The following is a 22269-nucleotide window of genomic DNA, read 5'->3' on the forward strand; positions in this document are numbered from 1 at the left end:
TCAGGAGAGGAACCTACTAACTGTGACACATGCTGGTGGTATTCTTTTGGTTTGGAGTTGCAACACTGCCTCAGTGAGTAAGCAGCTTGGAGTGAATGATTCATCTATGAATTCTACATCGTATCAAAGCTGATATGTCCTGTCCTGGACTGCTAACTCCACAGCGGCCGCTACAAAAGCACAGCCCGAGAGTGTGCAGGAAATAAAACCTGAGTCAAAAGCTTCTGGCGACCTTTTACTCCTCCTCCACAGAGAGGAGCAGTAAATGTGATACGGCATCACAGTGAGGTACAGAAGCTGAGCCGAGGCAGAGAGGACAGGGCTTCAGCACATCATCAGCACAGCTCATAAGACTGTTGGCTGCTCTCTGACTTTCCTACAGGACTTGTGCACCTTTGCTGCCTCAGCACAGCCGCAAGTGTTTGGAAGGACCCTTCACATCCTGGTTTTCACCTGTTGCCCTGTGGCAGGTGCTACAGGCCCATCTAATCAAGTGCAAACAGATTCAGTGATGCCTTCTTTCCCAGAGCCATGACAGCAATGAACCTCAACAGGCAGGGGCTGTCTTTCTGTCTGTGTGTGTCTCTCTTCTCACCTACCTCTCTGTTTCCTTCTCTGGCTTCATCTCTCTCTCATTACTCTGTGCTGAATCATACTCTGTGCTAAACCATATTATGTTGCACGTAATGTGCAATAACTTGCACATTACGTGCAACAACACTCACGACTGTGCAATAAATAATTTTGTTTTGCAATAATTGCAGGCAGTGTGCAGCATTTGCTCAGTGTGCATGTCCACATTATTGGCAATTTTCCTTTGCAATATTCACATTATTGGTACTTCACTGTGCAACATCTGCATTATTAGCAATACTTCAAACATTCAGCTTTTTTACATTTACTGTGTAAATGATTGAATGTTTGTTTTCTTGCATTTGAAGTTGTAGACTTCTAATTCTAATTCCAATCATATGAAACTGCCTGTCTTTGATTCTAGTCAGTGAATGCATCTCAGATTATGCTCTCTGAATGCTTTTTGCAGTAATTTAAAGCCATGCCATGCAACATTTTAACCTTATAATATGAACATTTTTGCTGTTACAGGCCCTGAAAGAGCTTCAAACCTCTCACAACTGAACGCCAACTAGAAGCTCTTTCTGCTAAGGGGAGATGGTGGCAGTGATCTTACTTTTTCAACTGGAAAATATTACATCTGCTTTTTTTTTGTGCTCAATAAATGGCTGAAGATGCAGTTCTTTTTTCCTGGTGTTGTTCAGGTGAACCAGCTCTGTCTGTGCACACATGGGGGGGTTAAATGATTGCTTGCTGTCCAAATCTTTCCACTGGCTGCACTTATTTGTTCACATGACTTTAACTGAGGCTTAAAACATTCACTTGAAATGTAGAAAATTGAATGCAGAGCTGGTCTGTTGGATTAGATGTGTTCTTAAAAAAGTACTCAATGCAGTCTTTATTTTTATGATTTATTGATTTGGTTGTTGTTTACACAGTAGCCTCTAGAGCAGAGCAGATATCAGCAGATTTCCATGAGGTTCAAACGGTTTGTTCATAAATTAACAGAATAGGTAAAATAATGAAAGATGAACATACGGATCAAATGATTCCTGATTGTCAAACGTGCCCGTTTTGTTCTAAATGTGTAATGTCCTGATTATTAAAAAGTCTTTATATGTAACAGGCCTTATTTAGAGTCAAACAAATTAAATAAATATGTATGTTAAATAGCTGCTCAAAAAATACTGCAGTGGAGTCAATGAATATTCCCGTCTTATTTTATTTAATTAGTCTATCATGAACATGGTGCTTTTGATGTTCTAATTAATCGCATTCTCTACTTGTTCAGTCAAATTGGAGCAAAACACCAGCTCCTCTGGGGCTCCTCTGGGGCTCCTGTGAGGTCCTGCTGGTCCCCCCAGTTGTCCACCTGCTGGTGCCTCAGTTCTTTAAGTTCTGCTGCTGGGTTCTCGTGGACTTCTCTGAAGACACTTGTGGTTATCCAGGTTCTATGAGTTCTTCCTGTTCTGTTTGCTGTCTAGCTCGAGGTTCTGCAGCTGTATGCTGACCTGCTCCTCTGGGTTCTGCTGGCTCTGAGGCAGTGAGGCCGGCTGGTTCTGGTTCTGGTTCTGCTAAATACAAAACACTGTTTAATAACTGTTTATTCTCCTTCACACATCATTTTTACACCATTTACAACCTCAAACCAAAATTACAGACGTCTGTTTTCTGTCAGACGCTGTGGTTCGGTGTGTTGAGGTGTGGTTGAAGTTATGTGTTTCTTCATTATTAGCTGCTCTCCTTCCTCATTACTACCTCACAAACTGTCGTTAACTTGGACCGCCTCCCGCCCACTCCATCCTGCCGCCACAAATATGCATGAAATGCTGATGAATCCACTGATGAAAATAGTCCCTAACAAGTTATACCTATCTGTCTGTGGTGCAGTGGGCTGTGCAGCGTGGGGGTGGGGGGTGCACATATTGAAGTGTAATTTATGGTCCTGCAAATGTGTGGAGAGGGGCTTTCACCCACTTCAAACATGCTCCAATGCAGTCCATCAACGAGACACCTGAGGCTGGCGCCAATCCCTGTAGACTGTATATAAAAGATGGATGTAGCTTCTGGTTCTGAAACGTGAAGCTAGTATGGAAGCGCCTTAAACCTGCATTCCTTCTAATGGCCAACAGAGGGTGACTTCTGGTTGTATAGAAATCTATGGAAAAACAGCCTTTGGTTCCTTTGATCTTACTGAATGTAACATAATTATTTTGTGAATTATGGAGGCTTTTAAAGTCGGTCATGCTCACAGGCTTGTATCTGTTATATACCGTCATATCTCCAGCTTCTTGTTTAGCACTCCACCCTCTAAAGACTCCACCATGTAAATATGTCCGCTTTTGGCTCTGGAAACCCACCACGGCACCGACCAAAACACTAACACTGAGGCTTCAAAGTGCACCGTACAGAAACCAGCGGGTGACGTCACTATGATTGGGGCCACCTTTTATATACAGTCTATGATTTACACACAGGCCACATGCCAAACAACACTAAGACCAAAACCCTGAGTAAATATTGTGCAGCCAGTCGCTGTGTGTGCAACTGCACTCCATGTGCAATAAATCTACAAAAGAAAAATTACAAAACAAAACAAGTGATCTGTTTTTCAGCATTTCTAACAACTACTCAGAGCCGAAGGCCACAGGCAGCAGTCTCAGCTCTGCAGTGTTGAGTACCTGCTGCAGCTGGGAGCTGTACTGGGCCAGCGTGGAGTACAAGAACTGGTACTGCTCTGTAGTCTGGATCATACCGCCCCTGCACAAGACAATGGTGGAGACCACATGTTAAACATGTAGTTTTTTAGGGAATAAACTACATGTCAAAGAGGGACAGAAAGGAGAGATGAATTTCAGAGAGAGGAGCGCGCCCACCTGTCGAGTCGAAGCTGACAAACCGTCTCCAGGACGTCAGCTTGGCCGGTTTCTCTGAGCTGCTGACAGCCAATACTGCTGGCTATAAAACAACCCGTCCTCCCAATACCTGCACTGGGGAGAGCAGGACAGAGGAGATGTTAGCAGACCAGCAGAGCGAAACTCTTTTCAGGGCATTGAGGCTCATGGGTATCGTTGTATTTATCAGAACATTATCCAGTCTAGTCAAAACTTGCCATAATGTAGCGTTACTGTAACGACCAGTTCCCTGGTAACAACAGACACGTCACAACATGGAAACATTCGGCTTTCTGTTCAACAAGTCTGGACGTCATTTCAAGATGTCTCTGTCTATTTCAGCAGCATTTCAATGAGGAAAATACTGGATTTGGATTTCTGAGGCAAACGTCTCGCAGCAGTCCTTTAACACAGCTGAAAGGAGCAAATTATAAGGAAACTATGAGGAAAGATCCTTGAAAGGCTGCTGCGATGCGATGCGTGACCTTTGTGCTGACTTTTCTATGAACTCTCAGTGACGGCAGATTTATTTTCTCCCTCAGAATTACTGGTTTCTGTGTGTTTTCATGTGTGTTTTTTCATGCGTGCAGCAGGTGATTTGCATTCAAAGACATGTGTTAGGTCACTGTCACACCACAGGCCCCTCACGCTACACTTTTATCTCTCCCCTCTGCTGTGGTTGGCTGCTCAGTTACGACAGCTATCCCCGCTCTCAGGCAGGAAGCAGCTTTCGACACGCCCGCCCGCTCTCGTCTGTTCGCCCGTAACCATAACGCTGTCGTCAGCTGGTCTATTTCAAAAGCAGCTTGTTGATGTTGTTGTGTTACACAGTTTTAACTTCTGTTTATGGTCCTCACTTTGTTTTATGTACATTTGACATTTTTACTGCATTTTTTTTTCCTTTTTTGAGTTTTGTAACTAAGTTTTGTAAAACCCCTTCTTGCGCAATCTAAAAATATTTAAAATTATGCCAAAGAAATACGTCCTTAAATGCTCACAGATAGCTGCCATCAAACATAAATGAGTATAAATCAGTTCTGTTTTTATTAATTTGTAAATCAGTCATTTTCTCAGAGCTGACGCAGTAGCCTTGAACAGTAACACGAGCGTCACGTCTTGGACAGGATTCTTTTTCCTGTCCTTTGCACACCTTCAAATCTACCTGGAGCCTTTCAGAAGAGAAGAGCTTAGTCTGTACAGGAGCTTTTATTTTGTAAATTCTCCCTATTCTTTATGCCCTTCCTGTGTGTGTGTGTGTGTGTGTGTGTGTGTGTGTGTGTGTGTGTGTGTGTGTGTGTGTGTGTGTGTGTGTGTGTGTGTGTGTGTGTGTGAGAGAGACTTCTTGCCTTCGTCATTTGCTCTGTACAGGTGCTGTTTAGCTCCCTTTTACCAGCTTTTTTCATTAAAAACATGGTCATTACTCACTGCACTGATCTGCGTCTCCTTCATTTTGATGCACTGATGTTGATTTTTAGCATCAACAGTCACCTTGTTTTCATGATGGGATTTGACAGTGGCTGCACTCGAGTGTTAGAACAGATGTTATTTGATTGGTTGACGCCTCTGCTTGGAAACTGTTGTCAAAGTGAAGTGAGGGAATCCGCACTGTATTTGGGCATCGTATGACACATACCAGTATGTCCCCTGGTTACCGTGAGAATGAAGCAGTCAGATGAAGTCATCTTGGAGCTGACAGAGCCACCCTGAGGTAAACTAACCTGCAGTGGACGATGATTGGTCCGGGGCCTGAGGCGGGGACTTCCTGAGAGCTGGTGGGTACGAGGGACTCGCTGTACGTCTCCACCTCCTCCACCAGCCTGAGATATGGAGCGATGCATTGAGGGATATGATGGTCGGGCCAAGATGTGAACCAGTAGTGTCTGACGTGTCTGCGCTCTGAACGTAGCTGAAAGGATGCAAACAGAGATCAGGTTATCGCTCTGACCTGAGATCCCTGACAGGTGCACAGACACAGGTGATTCAGTCTGCTTCTGAAATATACACATTAATAATAAAGCAGCCTTTCCTCTAAAGGCACTTTTTTAAATTTAAAGAGTTTTTGAGCAAAGATGATTGTTTCTGTTACAGGAACAAATAAATGCTGGATTCACTGAAGCTCAGCTTTCACCCAGAGGAATGCTGTGATTTCTGGACTCTGATCAGAGCACAACAACGACAGAAGCGGCTCAGAGCTGCTTCCACCCGCTGCTTTTCCGGGACCGACGATCTCAGAATCTGTCCCGGAAAACATCTCAGAGTTTTCAGAGGCTCATAAAAACTTAAAAAGCATTTCATTGGTTCATAATCAGAGCCGTTTCCCCCCAAAAACAAAAAAAAAACTCTGCAGAGGTCTAATCTGTCCATCTTTGTTTAACCACGAAGCAGCTCTGCAGTAACATCAGTCTGCCAGTCATCCATTTAGAGAACAGCACCGTGCTGGTGTCTACATGACTGTGAACTTTAGAAATGACAAAACATTTAACATATGGATTCATGTGGTTTATAGAAGTGAGGTCTGTAAACTTCACTGTACCTCGATCTCCATATCTGTGACCGTGAACCCGTCCTTCTCTTGGCTGTCCTTCACTCTGATAAGGAATCTGCCGTGTCGACTCGTCTCTCCTTCCTCTTCTTTTTCCTCCTCCCTCCGCTCGTCCTCCTCCTCCTGGTCTTCGTCCTCCTCCTTTACCCTCTTCGTCTTGTCTCTCGGTTGTGGCCAGTACACCTCACATTTCTTTGAACAGACACACGGCCAGGTGTTCAGATCCGTATTCAGATGCATGTTGCATGAGTGCACAGTTCAGTGCACAGTGGAATAAAAGAATGAAGTCACATCAGTTGAAAATATAACATTTAAATACAAGGCGTGATACAAAAGCTCCTGCAGTACACGCAACAGGTGGCAGCAGCAACTCTCTGCATCCACACTGAGAACTGTGCCAACTGCATTTTTGTGTCAGTTCTGCAGTTCTGATCTGCCACATCACCAAAACTCCACTATGATCAGCAGTGATGAAAGTCTTTAATAGAGAGGAAGGTGCATGAGTACGTGTGTGTGACCTGCACTGTGGTTATTTTGTGCAACATGTGTGTGGTTGTGCACCACAAACTCTTTTGCGTCACACTGTCAACACCACTTTAAACAACCTGAACCTTGGTGAAACGGCAGTTGTGTGTTCCATCTTGAATGCACCCACTCCCAGTGTGCTGAGAGCGCACACCACACACATGTCTGATTTGGTACCCTGCAGCTTCATCCTGTTCCCCCAAAATAAGGTTGAAAGTAGAAATTGAAGGAGATCCAGTGCAAAACAGGACAACCGGTCAACCAGTGAGTGTTTCAAGAGTGGCAGCAGTGCAGGGGATGATGCACATACTCAAATACTGCACAGCTATTACACAAGAGAATGAAACGATCACAGGAAATCAGAAGCTGGGTCTCCTCACCTCATTGTTCTCCTTCAGTCTCGTAACCATAATGATGATGCTGCTCCTCTCCTGCCACACCATGTCCCAGAAGTCTCCCACTGTGTGCACCATCGGCCCCTGGGTGGCGATGTAGGCCCTGGGAGCCCCTTTGTAGCCCTGCAGCATCAAGAGCATCAAATTTCATATCAATCAATCAGTAAACGTAATCTGCACGGCCCCTCGTCTACAGGTAAGTGCTTTATTGGGAAGTTACTAGGACACTAAAACCCCCAGAGAGTGATCAATGAAATAAAAATTAGAATTTTTTGTAGCAAAAAATAAAATAGAAAACTAAGTGAAAAATGATCTCTGTGTCTTGTGGGAGTGAAATCCTTCTCGTGTGTGCTCATTTTGAGCTGCTGGAGAAAGTAAAATTTCTGAAGATTTAAGAAAAAAAGATGAAACAAAAAATGAGACAGAGTGATCCAAATGGAGCTGAAATTCAACTCAATTCAACTTTATTTATATAGCACCAAATCACAACAGACAGTCACCTCAATGTGCTTTGTATTGTAGGTAAAGACCCTCCAATAATACAGAGAAAACCCAACAGTCCAAACGACCCCCTATGAGCAGCACAGTGGAAAGGAAAGACTCCCTTTTAACAGGAAGAAACCTCCAGCAGAACCAGGCTCGGTGGAGGGGGGGGCAGCCATCTGCTGTGACTGGTTGGGGGTGAGAGACAGAAGCTGGTTCCACAGAAGAGGGGCCTGAAAGCTGAAGGCTCTGCCTCCCATTCTACTCTTAAGTATTCCAGGAACCACAAATAAGCCAGCAGTCTGAGAGCGAAGTGCTCTGTTGGGGTGATATGAAAGAGATCACTGTTCAAAACACGAGGCTGGAGCCTTTTTTTTATTTCACAATTCAAACAGCAGAATGAGATTTTCATTCTGTGATCTTTCAAATATTGATTTATAATAAAGACCACACGGGTCTGCGATTAGTTCTTGTGGTAGAGACTTTTAGGGGCACCTTTCATCATCACAGCTGAGACAAAGCACAGTTCACCCAGCCTTTATTTCATCTCTGAGGCACAGCTTAAAGCACGTGTTACATCCTGTTCTCTGTTTCCATCTCAGCCCTGAGCTGTATGGGTCTGTGTGGGTCTGTGTGGGTCTGTGTGGGTCTGTGTGGGTCTGCATGGGTCTGCGTGGGTCTGTGTGGGTCTGCTCTTGGTCCAGCCTGCTGCTGCAGCACCTTTGGGGTGCTTGGTTTATTCTTTTCATTTATTGAATCATTTGCTTACAATAAACCTTTTTGCATTTAAACTTCCCTTTTGCTTTGTCTTTGAGGCAGATGTGAGGAGTCTCTTCCTGCAGGCCTCGGTGCACTCTGACCGACATCTTTACTTTGTTTCATTTCTCAGATTGCTATAAACTGACGCAAATGCAAATAAAAAGATGTCACTTGCTGTCGTCACAGAGCTTCATCATATCCCCTCGACTTTTAAAAGCATCCTGATCTCACAGGGCAGGAATCGAATGATTAAGACTCAGTAACAACCATCAAGTGTCCAAATATTCCAGGAGTTGAACTGAACAGGCCGATGAATGAAAGCAGCTTTTTATTTGTTGTCACACATCAGCAGGAGCAGCAGGTGCTTTACAAAACTGTCAAAATGCCTGTGATTAACAAAACACACGCACACGCACACACACACACACACACACACACACACACACACACACACACACACACACACACACACACACACACACACACAAATTGAGCTGAGGCTGCACAGTGTGAGGGATGCGTGGGCCGTAAGGGAAGACAGGGGGAGGGGGAGTCGGGGACATGTCACTTCCTCCCTCACTTCCTGTGGTTTTCCTGGTTATCAAACTCCCACGCTGACAAACCGACGACTCATATCTGAGTTTCTGTTTGTTTAGCTGTCCAACACACACACACACGCGCGCGCGCGCACACACACACACAACGCATACACGCACACACTCACACACACACACACACACAAACACACGCACACTCACACACACACACACACACACACACACACACACAACGCACACATGCACACACTCACACACTCACACACACACACACACACACTCACACACGCACACACTCACACACACACACACAAGGCATGCAGACACACAAACGAGAAGACGCCCACGCAGAGTGACAGCGCTGTCACACACTCTATCAGCTTGTTTTCTTTTTAATAAAACCCTGAAGGAAACATATTTTCTTTACTGTCACTTGACTCATTAAATGCAGAACTAAAAAATAAAACGAAACAGCTCGAATGAAAAGACGTTACTGAACCCACGATCTCAATGACAGCTGCTGTTTTTCAAAGAACTTCATCTGCAGTGTAATTTTAAAAGTATAGGTGGCATATACAGTCATAGAAGCTTCACGAGCTCGTATCCATCCCATGTGCATCTGCCAGCTTGGCAGCTTGGGTCCAGCACTATGAAGGCCTGAGGAGAAGTTCCTCTCCAGTGGAGGACCTCTGACAAGCCCTCATCTCGTTTTAAACTGCCATAATTCCACCATCTGAAATAAAATAAGGGGGGAAAATAAGAGCACTCGACTCTGTACCAAAACTTTTCTGTCATTCTGTTTTTGTAAATTGTACTGGAAATAGGCCAGGAAACGTTCACAGGAAGCAGGCATCAGAAGATGAGAACACTGCAGCCATAAAGTGAAGGTCAGCAACTATCCTCAGGTAGGCTGTGGCATTTAAACGATGCTCAGCTGGGGCCCAAAGTGTGCCAAAAATCATTCCCCACACCATCACACCACCAGCAGCCCGAATCACTGATACAAGGCAGGATGGAGCCACGCTTTCATGTTGTTTATGCCACCATCTTCTGCACACCTCGGCTGTAACGAGTGGTTATTTGAGCTACTGTTGCCTTACTATGAGCTCAAACCGGTCTGGTCATTGACCTCTGAACTCTCCCAGAGAACTGCTGCTCACACGATCTCTTGTCTTTTTCTCTGTAAACTGTAGAGATGGTTGTGGAGGAAAATCCCAGCAGATCAGCAGTTTCGGAAACACTCAGACCAACAACCACGCCACAGTCCCCCTGATGCTTCCCTGTGATTGGCTGAGGTGTGCCTAATGAAGTAGACAGTGAGCATATCGTCTTTGTTGAAAAGAAGCAATTACTCACCTCCAGAATGGATTTCACACTCTCTACTTATTATTTGACCTTTAACAGTAGCATAAATGTTGCATAATATTAAACTGCTGTTTTACATGGAAAGAAATCCCACATTGATCACCTGAAACCACAGCACGCTCATTTGTGCAGGACAAAAAGAAACAGCTCCACACAGAAACTCACTGAGAAAGCCCCCCCCCCCCCCCCCCCCCCCCCCTGAATACAGGTGAGGGGTGGGGGTGACTCTATCACTGCAGCAACTATCCTTCAAAACCTGTCTGGAGTTGGTTGACCTGGCATGAAATCATTTGAGACTGACCCTGATGTAGTTGGCGTTTATGTAGCGATCGGGCCCCGGGTCATCGTCTGGGTTCCTGAGGATCACCCGGCTCTCAGGGTCTGAGGAGTAAACAAACAAAAAACACAGAATTATAAAAATGAAGGAAAACATCAACAGCTTTTCTACTGAGGTGAGATGAGCGGGAGAGGAACTGACTGGGGAGGATGGTTTTGTATCGGTCTTTCATCGTGTGTCCCGGAACATCGAGCTCAGCAGCGTTCACAAAGTTGGGAGGGATCTTCTGTTGAGGAGACAGGGACAGGCTGGATGTTAAAACTGGACTGAAAACAGGACGTCAGAGAGTTTAACAGGCGCAGAAATTCTGTAAATCTACAGGATTCTGCAGTAAATGGTGTTTCTAAGATTATAACTTTGCTTTTGTACCACAGGAGGAAGGAGACCCATTGCTGGTTTTTACAATTTTCCAACTATTCTGGACAAAAGATAAAAGCTTTACAACTGTGGTCAGGTCTGTGTGGAATCCAGACCTGGCACTCACTGCACGCACAGCAAGAACAGCTCCACGTCCTGCAGGTTTCCTCCTGTTAAAAGGGAGTTTTTCCTTCCCACTGTCACCAAGGCCTGCTCATAGGGGGTTGTCTGATTGCTTTACAGTATAAATCACTGTGACTGTTGTGATTTGGAGCTATATAAATTAAACGGAACTGAATTGTTTCACCTCACATTCTCCTTTTGTCGCTGCTTAATTGTGTAATTACACAGTTGTATTCATTTATAAGCATACCTGGTACTCTACATTCAGGGTATTTGTGTCCAGGGCAGCTTCCTGCAGCAGCGTGTGCGTGAGCGGTCGCGAGGAGGTGTGAAGCAGCTGAAGCCACACCTCCTTTGGGGTGGACACAGAACATACAGTCTCCACCCCCAAAGTGTTCACGTCCAAAAGAAGAGACAAATTAGAGCCCCGCCTACAAAATAAGACAACATTCAAGAAAAGAAGACAATTTTAAACCAATTAGGGAAAACGAGGACAATTTCAGAGCACTGAGGATATTTGACAGAGATAGGAGATCTTTAGAAAGCAACATTATGAGAGGAATCTAGTGCGTAGTTAATACCCACCTCTCCTGGAGACGGACTGAGGCTTTGCGAGGAGGTGTGGTCATGGGTGGGGGTGTCACTGGGTCCTCAGTGGGAGAGGAGGAGGAGTGCACTGCTGAAAGGCTCATGGTGTGTTTAAGTGTGTTTGCGTAGTTGGGTTCGTCTTATCTGCTCATCACCACAGCGTGCTGCAGGACACAGAGAGAGGGAGCATTCATTTCTGCACATCATCGAGTGCTTCAGTAGCCGGGAAACAGCCGCTGACTCAGAGCTGCTGCTGACCAATCAGCAGCCTCTGCACCTGAGCGTGAACGCCCACACTGAAACCTGTTGGGCTGCAGATGTTGTGACTGTTACTGAAGTTAATACATGATACGAACTGCACATGAATCAGTTTTGAGAATGTTTTCTTGTTTTTTTTTTTCAGTAAATGTGTGAAACTGGATGTAAAGTTACCTGTAGGGTCACAACTTTGAAAAAAAATCTGCAGATGGTAAGCGCTGAAGTTAAGATGCCACAAAGATGGAAATTCAAGTGCAACATCAGTCAGTGACATCTACACAAAAATGTAAAACAGGCTGCAGTGACTTGGCAACACGAGACAGACTGATGGAAAGATTAGAGCGTTCTGACCTGCGTCTCCATCCACGATCTGACTAGACGGCATCTTTGATGTGAGAGATAGAAGAACCATGAAGAAGAAACTGGAGGCCCTCTTTATCAGTGAAATGTGCAGGCGATCAGCTGTTATGCAAACTGTCAACACATTTTTGTAGAAATTTGCTTTCCTTCCACTCTTAGAGCGTCATTATTGTTAGACTGCTGCTCGTTAACTCATATATAGATCATCACACGTCTGTACACTTTGGATCAGCTGTGGTTTCTCTCAGGTCTGGTCCGGTAGAGCTCCGATTTGAGCTCCTTCATGAACGCAGACACATCAGGAAGGAATGAGAAGAAATCTGCAGCTTTTATCATTTTATTGAGGAGGAAAAACTTTTGCCTCTATAACCTCTTTGACTTTGGGAATTTAGTATAACAGATATTTCCACTGCTTTTCTGATAATGCAAAACTGCAAAATTGTATGAAAAGTCATGCACTGTAATGGTAACATTTGAGAACCTTTATTGTGATTGATATTAATAATAATATGCAGACAGTAAGCTGATGGACTACAGCCCCATGTGACTAACTGTGTAAAATTAAAGCAGCTACAGTTCAACAAACCCTGACAGATATGGTGGCATATTTGGGATATTTATTCTCTTTTAGCTCATATTTTATTGCACTTGTTTTTTCGTGGCCACGTCTCCAAAAACAAAACATCTGTTTGCACTCACCGCTCTGCTCCTCTGTTGCTTCTACGTTAACAAAGATCAGACTCCACGTGTCACTGCTGACAGCCCTCTGAATTGCAACAGTTCGCTGTTGTCATTTGACATGTTGAACAAATTATTAATGCGATGATGAGGAAGAGCTCCCGTCAGACGCCACAGATCTGTCATCAGTACATGACAGAGAGATCAGAGGAGCGCCGGTTAGCAAACTCAACCAGCCTGAAACCTGATGAAGTGAAAACAAGTATGTGTAAATAAGTGTGTGTATGTGTGTGTGTGTGTGTGTGTGTGTGCGTGCACTATCACAGTTCCGTGTGTTTCCACATCAGTTTGGACCTGAAACATTTCAGCGTGTCTCCATCGGAAGAGAGTTTCCTCATAGCAGGAAGTCAGCACGCCTACACTTACTCAACTCAGAAAAACACACACACCGCAGTCAATAGACTCAAACATAAAGTCCGGAATGACATATATTACTATTTTTGTTTATTTTTAATGGATTGAACTTAAAAAATAGTTCCTTTAGAAAGCTGCAGAGAGCCTGAGCTACATGCTGTTTTGCACAACTCCTCGATTGCTTGAAACTCTGCTACAAAGAGTGCAAGCTCACGATGATTCACAGAGACACCACAGACACATTAATGTGAAATAGAGCAGCTGAAACAAACCTGAATTACCTGTGAACATATGCATTATCTATGCAGTCACAGACCTGCTGTAAGGTAGCAGCAGTTGAGTAAAGTGCTACTTTAGACCGAGTTGAGACGGGAGCTGGATGGACAGCGGAGCTGCACCACTTTTTCAGGGGTAGTTAATATTCTCTTCTTGCTTTACGTTACAGGAACCTCTGAGCGCAAAGGCAGAAAAAGATAAAATAAACATTATTTGAATATCTCTTAGACTTCAGATGAATGAATGATAGGTCTCTGGCTGCAGAGGCAACTTACTGTAAGTCTGAGGTTATGGTTTATGTTCTGAGTAATCTATTAATACGGGACTATAGATTATAACTTGATATCATGCACAAATGCAGCTCACAGCTTGGGAAAATAATCTGTTATCCTCTTAAAAGCCAGCAGATTACGAGCTACCCGTACAGGATTAGGGATTGTTTTTGTTTTACCCACATGCCAAAGAGAAATTTTTCATATCCTCGGAGACGTTAACTTTCAGATGACGTCTCTGTCAGGATCCTTTGCCCTCCTGCCCTCCCTCTTCCATGAATGGAGACTGATTTGTGTTCCAGAGGCGGGGTACAAAAAAGTCTCCGCCCCTTTAATCATGTACCTGCAGTCCTGCACCTAATATCTCACCTGTTTGCTGTTGAGAGTCTGACAGTAAGAGACTGGAGCTTCTTCCAGGTCGATGCCAGATTGTTGCACTGTAAGCTGTAACCCCTTTAAAACGTTCTCAGTGCTTGGATTATCGTGTTCTCGATTACTTACCTGTTCTCTCCCTTCTTTGTAGCAGATTCAGATTCAACGTGTGAGACTGGAAACTCACTCACAGAAGAGCGAGAAAGAAGAGACACGTGGAGATTATCGCCTCAGTCACAAAACAATTCCAGCCCTAAAGACCGTGGTGTTTTATAATAAAGACTTGTTTTACCGTACCACCACACTCTGCGCGTTAACAGAATGATCTGGCCAGCAGACTTGGAGCCAGGAAGGAAAGCACTCACCCATCAAGGAGAGTTCCTGGGAGAGCGTGATAAAGCTTATTGCCATCCGTATGATTGCCAGGATCCCATTTTTCTGTGCATTTCAGTTTTTATTGATGGAGACTCTGATGATTTTCCTGCTCAAAAATGTTTAATCGACATCAAGGGAACAGGAGTGTAGCTGATTTTGCTGTGGATTTCTGGATTCTGGCAGAGGAGAAAGTTCTGCTCAGATTAAGTGAAGACATTCAAGATGAATTGGCCACAAAAACAAAACTCCCTGCAACCCTTAAAGCTTTGGTTGCTTTATGTGTCAAGGTTGATGATCACATTTAGGAGCTGGCACTGGCTGGAGGGCTTAGAGCAGCCATTTATGGTCTGGGCCAACCACAAGAACCTGTCCCACCTCCGATCAGCTAAACGCCAGACAAGCCGGGTGGGCCCCGCTCCTTACTCACTTTGACTTCAACATGTGGGAAGGTGGATGCCTTCCTCACAGTTCTTCATCACTGAAGTGCCCGAAGAACCTGAGTTTGGGACTCATGATGAGGGAACCATGATGAGAACCATTATCCACAAATGGAGAAAACTTAGCTATCAAAATTATTGCAAGAGTCTATTGACAACTCATCCAGGAGGTCAAAAGAACCCAGAAGAGCATCTAAAGAACTGCAGACCTCACTTGCCTCATTTAAGGTCAGAGTTCATGATTCAACAATAAGAGAGAGAGCAAAAAATGGGAGCGTTCCAAGGACTGCTGACCAACAAGAACGCAAAGGCTCATCTCACATTTGCCAAAAAGTATCCTGATGATTCCTGAGACCTCTGGGAAAATATTTTGTAGACTGACAAGACCAAAAGTTGAACTTTTTGGAAAGATTGCGTCCCTTTATGTCTGCATAAAAAGAACACCACACTAGGTGGTGATAGTGTGATGGTCTGGGGCTGCTTTGCTGCTTCAGGATGACTTGCTGTAAATGATGGAACCATGAATTCTGCTCTTTACCAGAAAAGGACATCCAGCCATCAGTTCGTGCCCTGAAGCTCAAGCACACTTGGATTATGCAGCAGGTCAATGATCCGAAACACACCAGCAAGTCCACCTCTAAATTTTGGATCGGCCGAGTCAAAGTCTGGACTTAAATCAGATCGAGATGATTAACAGGCCGCTGATGCTCAAAGTTTCTGAATTAAAATGATTCTGCAAAGAAGAGTGGGCCAAAATTCCTCCACAGCGATGAAAGACTCACTGTCTGTTATCACAAACACGTCACTGCAGTTCTTACTGCCAGCAGCCAGTTATCAGGTTTACGGGGCAATCACTTTTACACCGGGCCATGCCCCTTAATAAATGAAATCATCATTTGAAAACAGCATTTTGTGTTTTCTCTGGTTATCTTTGTGTCATATTAAAATTTGTTTGATGATCTGAAATGTGACAAACATGCAAGAAACTAAGAAATCAGGAAGAGAGCAGATAATGTTTACTTCAGGTACCAAAAGAAATGTTCTCATTATGCTGAATTATAAACATCCTGGAATATAATTATTGTTTCATTAGTATTGCAGCACTTTGATGTTGCAGCTGGAGGTGATTTTAATTACTTACATATTTCTGGTTACTTTTTAGATACAGAATAATTTCTAGATTTATATTTTTAAATCTGCACAGAGGCCAAAATACAATGTTTATATCCAAACTATCGTGATGTAGAAGTGCAAAGCACCAAAAAATAAAAATATAAAAAACTGCTTATACTTCATGTACAAGTACATTAAAGCTGTACTTCAGTGAAATACTTCAGTCAACATACTGAGTTAAAGCCCCTCACTCATCCAATCTGCCATCCAATCATGCTGAGTGTGGGAAGGCATCTGACCCCCCCCCCCCCCCCCCCCCCACACACACACACACACACACACACACACACACATACACACATACACACACACACACACACACATACACACACCTGGCTCCTGGACACACCCCAAAATAACCATTAATGCTGCCTGTCGTGCATATTTTCCCGTGATGGCTAAAATGAATCTTTGGTTAATTTATAACTAAAAGAACTTTTTAATCTTTTTTGAAGTAAAACACGAGTTGCTGAAGGTTTTTCAGAGATAAGAACAGAAGAGCGTCTTAAATTGATCAGCCTTACCATGATGTTTGTGATTGAGGTCTGTGAGATGTGAATCCTCCTCTGATACTGAAGCTCCTGCTGACTTACCCACACAGCTAATAAACTAACCAGCGGCTCAGCAAATCACTAACTAGCAGTGAAATAAATGGCTGCTCTCCATTTGTTCTCTCTCTTTCCCACCTTCCTCAAATGAAACAGATTACTTACTGACACACCAGGGGCAAGAAGAAACAAGTGAACAGAGAGGGAAAGTGATAGTAAATGAGAGAGAAAAACAGAATATTATGTGGAAGAAAGAGAAGAAGCAGCAGGAATAGACATGTCCTGTTTTTCTGGCTGTTAGTACCTCGGTTCAAGGCGTGCAGGTAGAGAGGGAGAGGCAGAGAGACCTGGGGGGGGGGGGAGAGAGAGAGAGAGAGAGAGAGAGAGAGAGAGAGAGAGAGAGAGAGAGAGAGGGAAAATGAGTCAGAAAGCAAAAGAAAAAACAGATAGAGAGATAATGAAAGAGAGGAAGAGAGATGCTCCAGGCGTTGATTATTAACACACCAGCAACAGCTGCTCATGAATCATTCATGTCAAATCACACATCGCTAACAGCAGCACAGGAACATGCACTAATATAACACGCATTCATATAAAACAGCAAAATAACAAACAGGAATATTACCCTGCACCCCCTGACACTGATGGCTATTTACCACAGAGGGAACTTAAAAGTCAACCCTTTTTATGAAAACGCACTGACTCAACCTCACACCTCCGCACTGTTTTTCACTCGTCACTCAACTACGGAAAATTCTGTCCTTTGGACCTCTGAACCCCAAATGTTGGACTTTGTTTAAAGGACATTCTGCTCATTTGGAACATTTTATTTTATTAAAAAAAACTCCACTCATGTCACTTTGCATGACTGGCTGTTTCAGCTCCCTAAAAGCCCACTTCTGATTGGCCAGTGTTTGGAAGCCTACCCAAGTGCAGTACGACGTGCTTACGAGCTGCACTCTTTGCACTTTGTGAGGTCACTGAGGTCAGTCTTGATATTTATAATCTTAATTTGACGTTAATCTGTCTGAATAAAGGATGTAATAATAATAAACAGGGAGGCGGGGGGCTGTATCAGTACAGGCATGAATCAGCAATAAATCAATACATGTTTACTTTGATGCACCGTAGCTCAAAACTGTTGCAATTCACTACAAAAATGTTAACTTTGGTAATATTTAACATATTCTTCACACATCCAAGTAGAAAGATCAGCTTAGGCTTCATAAGGAAATCTGTTTCTAGTAAATTATCAATAAATAAAGAGAGAGCTAATAAAGCAAACTTAATCTGACAGAAGTCTCTAAACGCTGATCTTCATTCAGTCAGGTTAGAAAGTCACAGAAGCCCAAAGAGGAGCAGAAACTTCAGCGTTTACACTTTTACTCACAAAGTTGAGCAGTTTGCCCGTATCACTTCACATATTCTATATTAGGATACTGAAAACAGACGGCTGCTCATAATCTTACTCAAATCAACAATGGAGCCTTAAACTCAGCACTTGAGTCAGTTGGAAACATGTAAAACTCATTTGGAGACTTTTCCGTAGGCTGCAGATCAAAGAGTTAATTTTAGTCAGCAGCAGCAGCGTTTCTGTTTTTGGTTAACAAAACAAATGGCTGCTTTTACCTGAGTCAGAACGGACGCATGAGTTCTAACATTTAACTAATAATGGCAGCGACTGATGCTCGTCCTCTCAGTGCAGCTGAATTTAGAGACAATGTGTAAATAAATGTGAAGCAGTGCTGGTTTTCATGCATTTACCTCCACAGCCAATCACCAATGCACACACTGACAATGATGTTACCATCCATCCATCCATCCATCCCTCTGCTGCACTATATTGTACATTCTCTTTTAATACATCCTGATAAGTTTGATTCTGTCTTGTTTATGAGCAGCACACTGATGTACAGATTAACTCTGCTGCCGCTCAGTGATAACGCTCTGGGTTCAAATCTGCCTTTGTGGTTCCTGCATGTGGAGATGTGAATGAACGATAAAGCTGATTGGTCAGCGAGTCTGTAAAACTGCCATAAACATGTTTTTGTATTTTAGCTCCTTTTTTTAAAAAGGTCAGTCTTTATATATTAAAGGTTACAGTAAAGTACAAATTTCTACCTGCAGGTTTCAGCTGCTGCAACGGACAAAAAGCTACAGATAAATACTTCCTGTCAGAAGTACCATGGCAGTACCTTAGCGAGTACACAGTGACAGGTTCCTTTACCTCTAAATGATACAAGATGTGCTGTACAACAAGTATGGCTCAAACTCAGAGCTGTGTTTCCAGACTAAAACAAATACCGGGCTCAATTTGGCTTCATTAAGCAGATCCTGGATCAGCGGTAACAGCAGGTAAAGTAAACACAAAGACGAGCTTCAGAAATGCTTCTCTAAGTTTCTGGAGAACATCTGGAGGGAATGAAAACCACTGTTCCCTCACTCAGAGCCTTATGGATGTTTTTGGACTATCAGTCACTGTGAAGGTCACAGCATAAAGTTTTGATGGCTGAGAACCAGCACGAGCTCAAAGGCCACACAGGAAAAATACTTTTTGGTTAGTGTTCAATAATTATCATGGTTAATCTCTGTAACTATTAGTTTCTAACCATCACTGAGGTGGCGTAGTCACATAGATGATTAGAGATAAAGTTAAAGACAAATAATCATCCCTCCGTCTCCTTCTGTGCTGTTATGACCATGATATGATATATGATGAACAGTGATGTCTTCTTTATTTGATGCTTGTAGGTTACATGAAATAAACTCTTACTAAGGAACACGACTCGCATCATTTTTATCCTTATCAAAACATTTTCCTTATCCATGCAGGGACACCCCCCACCCCCCCACCCCACATTACAGGTGTCCTAACAGCCGAGTGGCAAAGGCTCATAAATATGCTAAACATGTGTTTTCTCACATGTTGTGACTTCTATATTTTTATGCCATTAATTTTAGATTTTACTTCCAAAACCAAAACTGAATTGCAGTCAGATCACAGTTATAGCAGCCGTCACAGCAGCTGAAATATTTACTCACTCAGCTGTGACGGGTCAACAAATACTTTAACTTGTAATTAAATATTTCTATGAAACATACTGCAATTACTTTAAAAGGGACGAGAAACACATGAAATATCTACAACATGTTGTTGTTTGTAATTTTCACAAACAGCTGCTGCAGATTTAGACACAACTAACCAAAGTCAATAACAACAATAATTCATACATTATATATTTTACAGTGTGGTGTTTTTAGTGAACATGCTATAAATCTATAAGAAATTTGACCACATAGCTGCATTATCGTGATCTTTCCATAATGCGTGTAACACATATTTACAATAACACAAAATCTCTCGGAGAATCCTATTTTTAGATCATTTTTTATATAGAAGTAAATAATATTTAGCTCACATTAGTCTCAGATGTACGTATTAAATATGATGTTGGTACCTCACATGCACAAAACATCCAACATTATAAAATATATAAACTTTGTGTGGTAAAAGTTTGTCATTCATATTGTATTCCTATTATAATTATGATCATCACAAACATCTCACAGTGCATCCACACTCAGGTTGGCAAGCCCCCCCCGCCCCTCACCTCTCCGTGATTCCCCGTATCCTTCGATCCTTCCTTCCCGCCTTTCTGGTCTTCCTCCTTTCCTCTCCTCTTCTTTCTTCTTCTCTTCTCTTCTTCCTTCTCTCATCTGTTGCTGCTGCTTTCTGTTGTTCTCTCTTTACTTCTACCTTCACCGCCACTTCCTTTTCTGCACCCACCCACTCGCTCATTACCACACACACACACACACACACACACACACACACACACACACACACACACACACACACACACACACACATTTTTGCGTACACATACACTTTCTATTCCCCTCGTCCAAGGTTATGGGTCCCCTTTAGACTGTGAGCCACAGGCTTTAACATTGTGTTTGTGTATTTATTGTGGTTGTGTGTGTGTGTGTGTGTTTTAAGCCATCAGCGGTGTCTCACAGCGGGGCTGCACAAACTGATTTTCCACATCTTTTCTGTCTCCAGCTGTCAGATGAACATCAGCAGGATTAAAACCGGCTGGGACGCAGCCAGGAAGGCTAACCCTGCTAGCTTTATTAGCACTCACCACAGACATGAACTGCACAGAAACACTCTGTGTTCATCTCCTCTCTCACATCAGGACACAGTTATGTGACGGTGTAGCTGGAGGTTATGTTTCAGAGCTGAGGAGCAGTTTGTGAGCAGAAGCTCGTTTAAAAAGCTGATGAGCGTGTTCAGCGTTAGCCGCTGCCGTCTGCTGTTTACTGTCAATTAGAAAAGGCCAAACAACGCTCACGAGTTCAGAGTCAAGTGTCTTTTTGTGGTCATCACTGTGTTAAAGAGAAACACAAAACGGAAAGTGAAACAAAGTCACAACAGGAACGGGTACACAACATGAAATATGAGAATCAGAGCATCAAACCTGATGAATTGTGTTTCTGTAGCTTCCCAAACAAACTTAAACTCAATATTTAATCATATTTTAGCTGTTTGTGGCTCTATGCTGGCTAGCTGCAAAGAGCTAGCTTTAATATGCTAGCTATAAGCAGCGTCTGTGACGTCATTTATGGGTTTTTGTTCTGCATTTTTTAAACCTCAGTGTTCGTGTTCAGGCCGGCGTCATGTTTAGTATTTTGGAGACAGAAGTGGCCACACTTGGAGGGTGGAGGAATACGTTATGAGCTAGCAGGCTCGTTTAGGAAGCTGTACAGGTGCACGGGCCTACTTCTTCACTCAGCTGCTCCTTTTAGGGGTCACCACAGGGGTCATCTACCTCCATCTCACCCTGTGCATGCACCACTCCACAAACATCCGTGCCTGCTAACTAGAGATGTGTAACAATACACTAGAATATAATTCACCAAAACTTAAGCACTAACATCTTGGAGAGTCTGAACCACACAGAAAGCTGTATTATTTGTCAGATGATTAAACTAAAGGTTCAGGTCAGATTAGAGGAGGTGGATCCCAGCAGGCAGCTGCACCTGTCAGCAGTCACATCCCTAATGTTAAGCCTCACTAATATCCACATTATGAGTTATAAAATAATACCCCCAGCAGAGGTGCTGTGAAGGGTGAAGAGGCCAACACTGTTTTAAAGTTGGACATTTTTATCATAGCTTTTAGAGCCTCCAGTGGCCGTGAGAGGAACTGCAGTTTTTATCAGCCGCCCTTTTTAAAACAACATGAGGCCATCACACCCGCTGGCACTCTCTTCCCATGCCATCTTTCCACCTCTTTAGATGTTTTATTGCTATTAAAGTGTCCAGAACACAGAAAGTATCCATAAAAGGTGGATGCAGCATCCGTCATGTCACCCACCGGTTTTGGACTCTGTGTGTTGAAACTTCAGCATTTGTGTTTTGACTGCTGCTTTTTTCATTAAGCAGCCTTATGTTGGATGAACTGTATAAGCTAATGTTAGGTTAGATAGCAAGCTATATTCTTATAATGTATGGGTGCTAATTGGTGCTAAGTAATAGATTAACAAAATTAATAAAATACTAGAATTTTACTCGCCAAACCAGAAGCACAAACGTCTTGGTTGAT

At 43.2% G+C, this 22269-nt stretch overlaps 1 protein-coding gene across 6 annotated transcripts; it reads right to left on the reverse strand.

Moving 5' to 3' along the window:
- Window positions 1-1777: 1777 nt before the first annotated feature.
- LOC115783242 (tyrosine-protein phosphatase non-receptor type 7) lies at window positions 1778-20360 on the reverse strand. Of its 6 annotated transcripts, none has more exons than XM_030733977.1 (11): window positions 20273-20360; window positions 11496-11662; window positions 11161-11341; window positions 10572-10656; window positions 10395-10474; window positions 6915-7052; window positions 6001-6201; window positions 5186-5373; window positions 3450-3563; window positions 3255-3333; window positions 1778-2147 (listed from the first exon to the last, which is right to left on the reverse strand). In XM_030733977.1, exons 2-11 carry the CDS (start codon window positions 11600-11602, stop codon window positions 2025-2027), a joined length of 1296 nt encoding a protein of 431 aa, XP_030589837.1. In that variant the 5' UTR covers window positions 11603-11662; window positions 20273-20360; the 3' UTR covers window positions 1778-2024. The 6 variants fall into 6 exon arrangements, 4 of the variants coding, with proteins under 4 accessions (XP_030589837.1, XP_030589834.1, XP_030589838.1 ...); XM_030733974.1 differs by lacking the exon at window positions 20273-20360 and adding an exon at window positions 16638-16915; XM_030733978.1 differs by lacking the exon at window positions 20273-20360 and adding an exon at window positions 16638-16912 and having other exon boundaries at window positions 1778-2144.
- Between the last annotated feature and the right edge of the window lie 1909 nt (window positions 20361-22269).

This window comes from Archocentrus centrarchus, chromosome 7 (assembly GCF_007364275.1).
Source record: "Archocentrus centrarchus isolate MPI-CPG fArcCen1 chromosome 7, fArcCen1, whole genome shotgun sequence".
In the NCBI taxonomy this organism is placed as follows: Eukaryota; Metazoa; Chordata; class Actinopteri; order Cichliformes; family Cichlidae; genus Archocentrus; species Archocentrus centrarchus.

Bases quoted from the DNA above. Each gene is read 5' to 3' on its own strand.
- LOC115783242 (XM_030733977.1), bottom strand. From the start codon at position 11,602: ATGAGCCTTTCAGCAGTGCACTCCTCCTCCTCTCCCACTGAGGACCCA. The intron at 11,342-11,495 runs GTGGGTATTAAC...CTTATTTTGTAG, and splicing joins TCAGTCCGTCTCCAGGAGAG to GCGGGGCTCTAATTTGTCTC. The intron at 2,148-3,254 runs GTACTCAACACT...TTTTGTATTTAG, and splicing joins ACAGCTCCCAGCTGCAGCAG to CAGAACCAGAACCAGAACCA.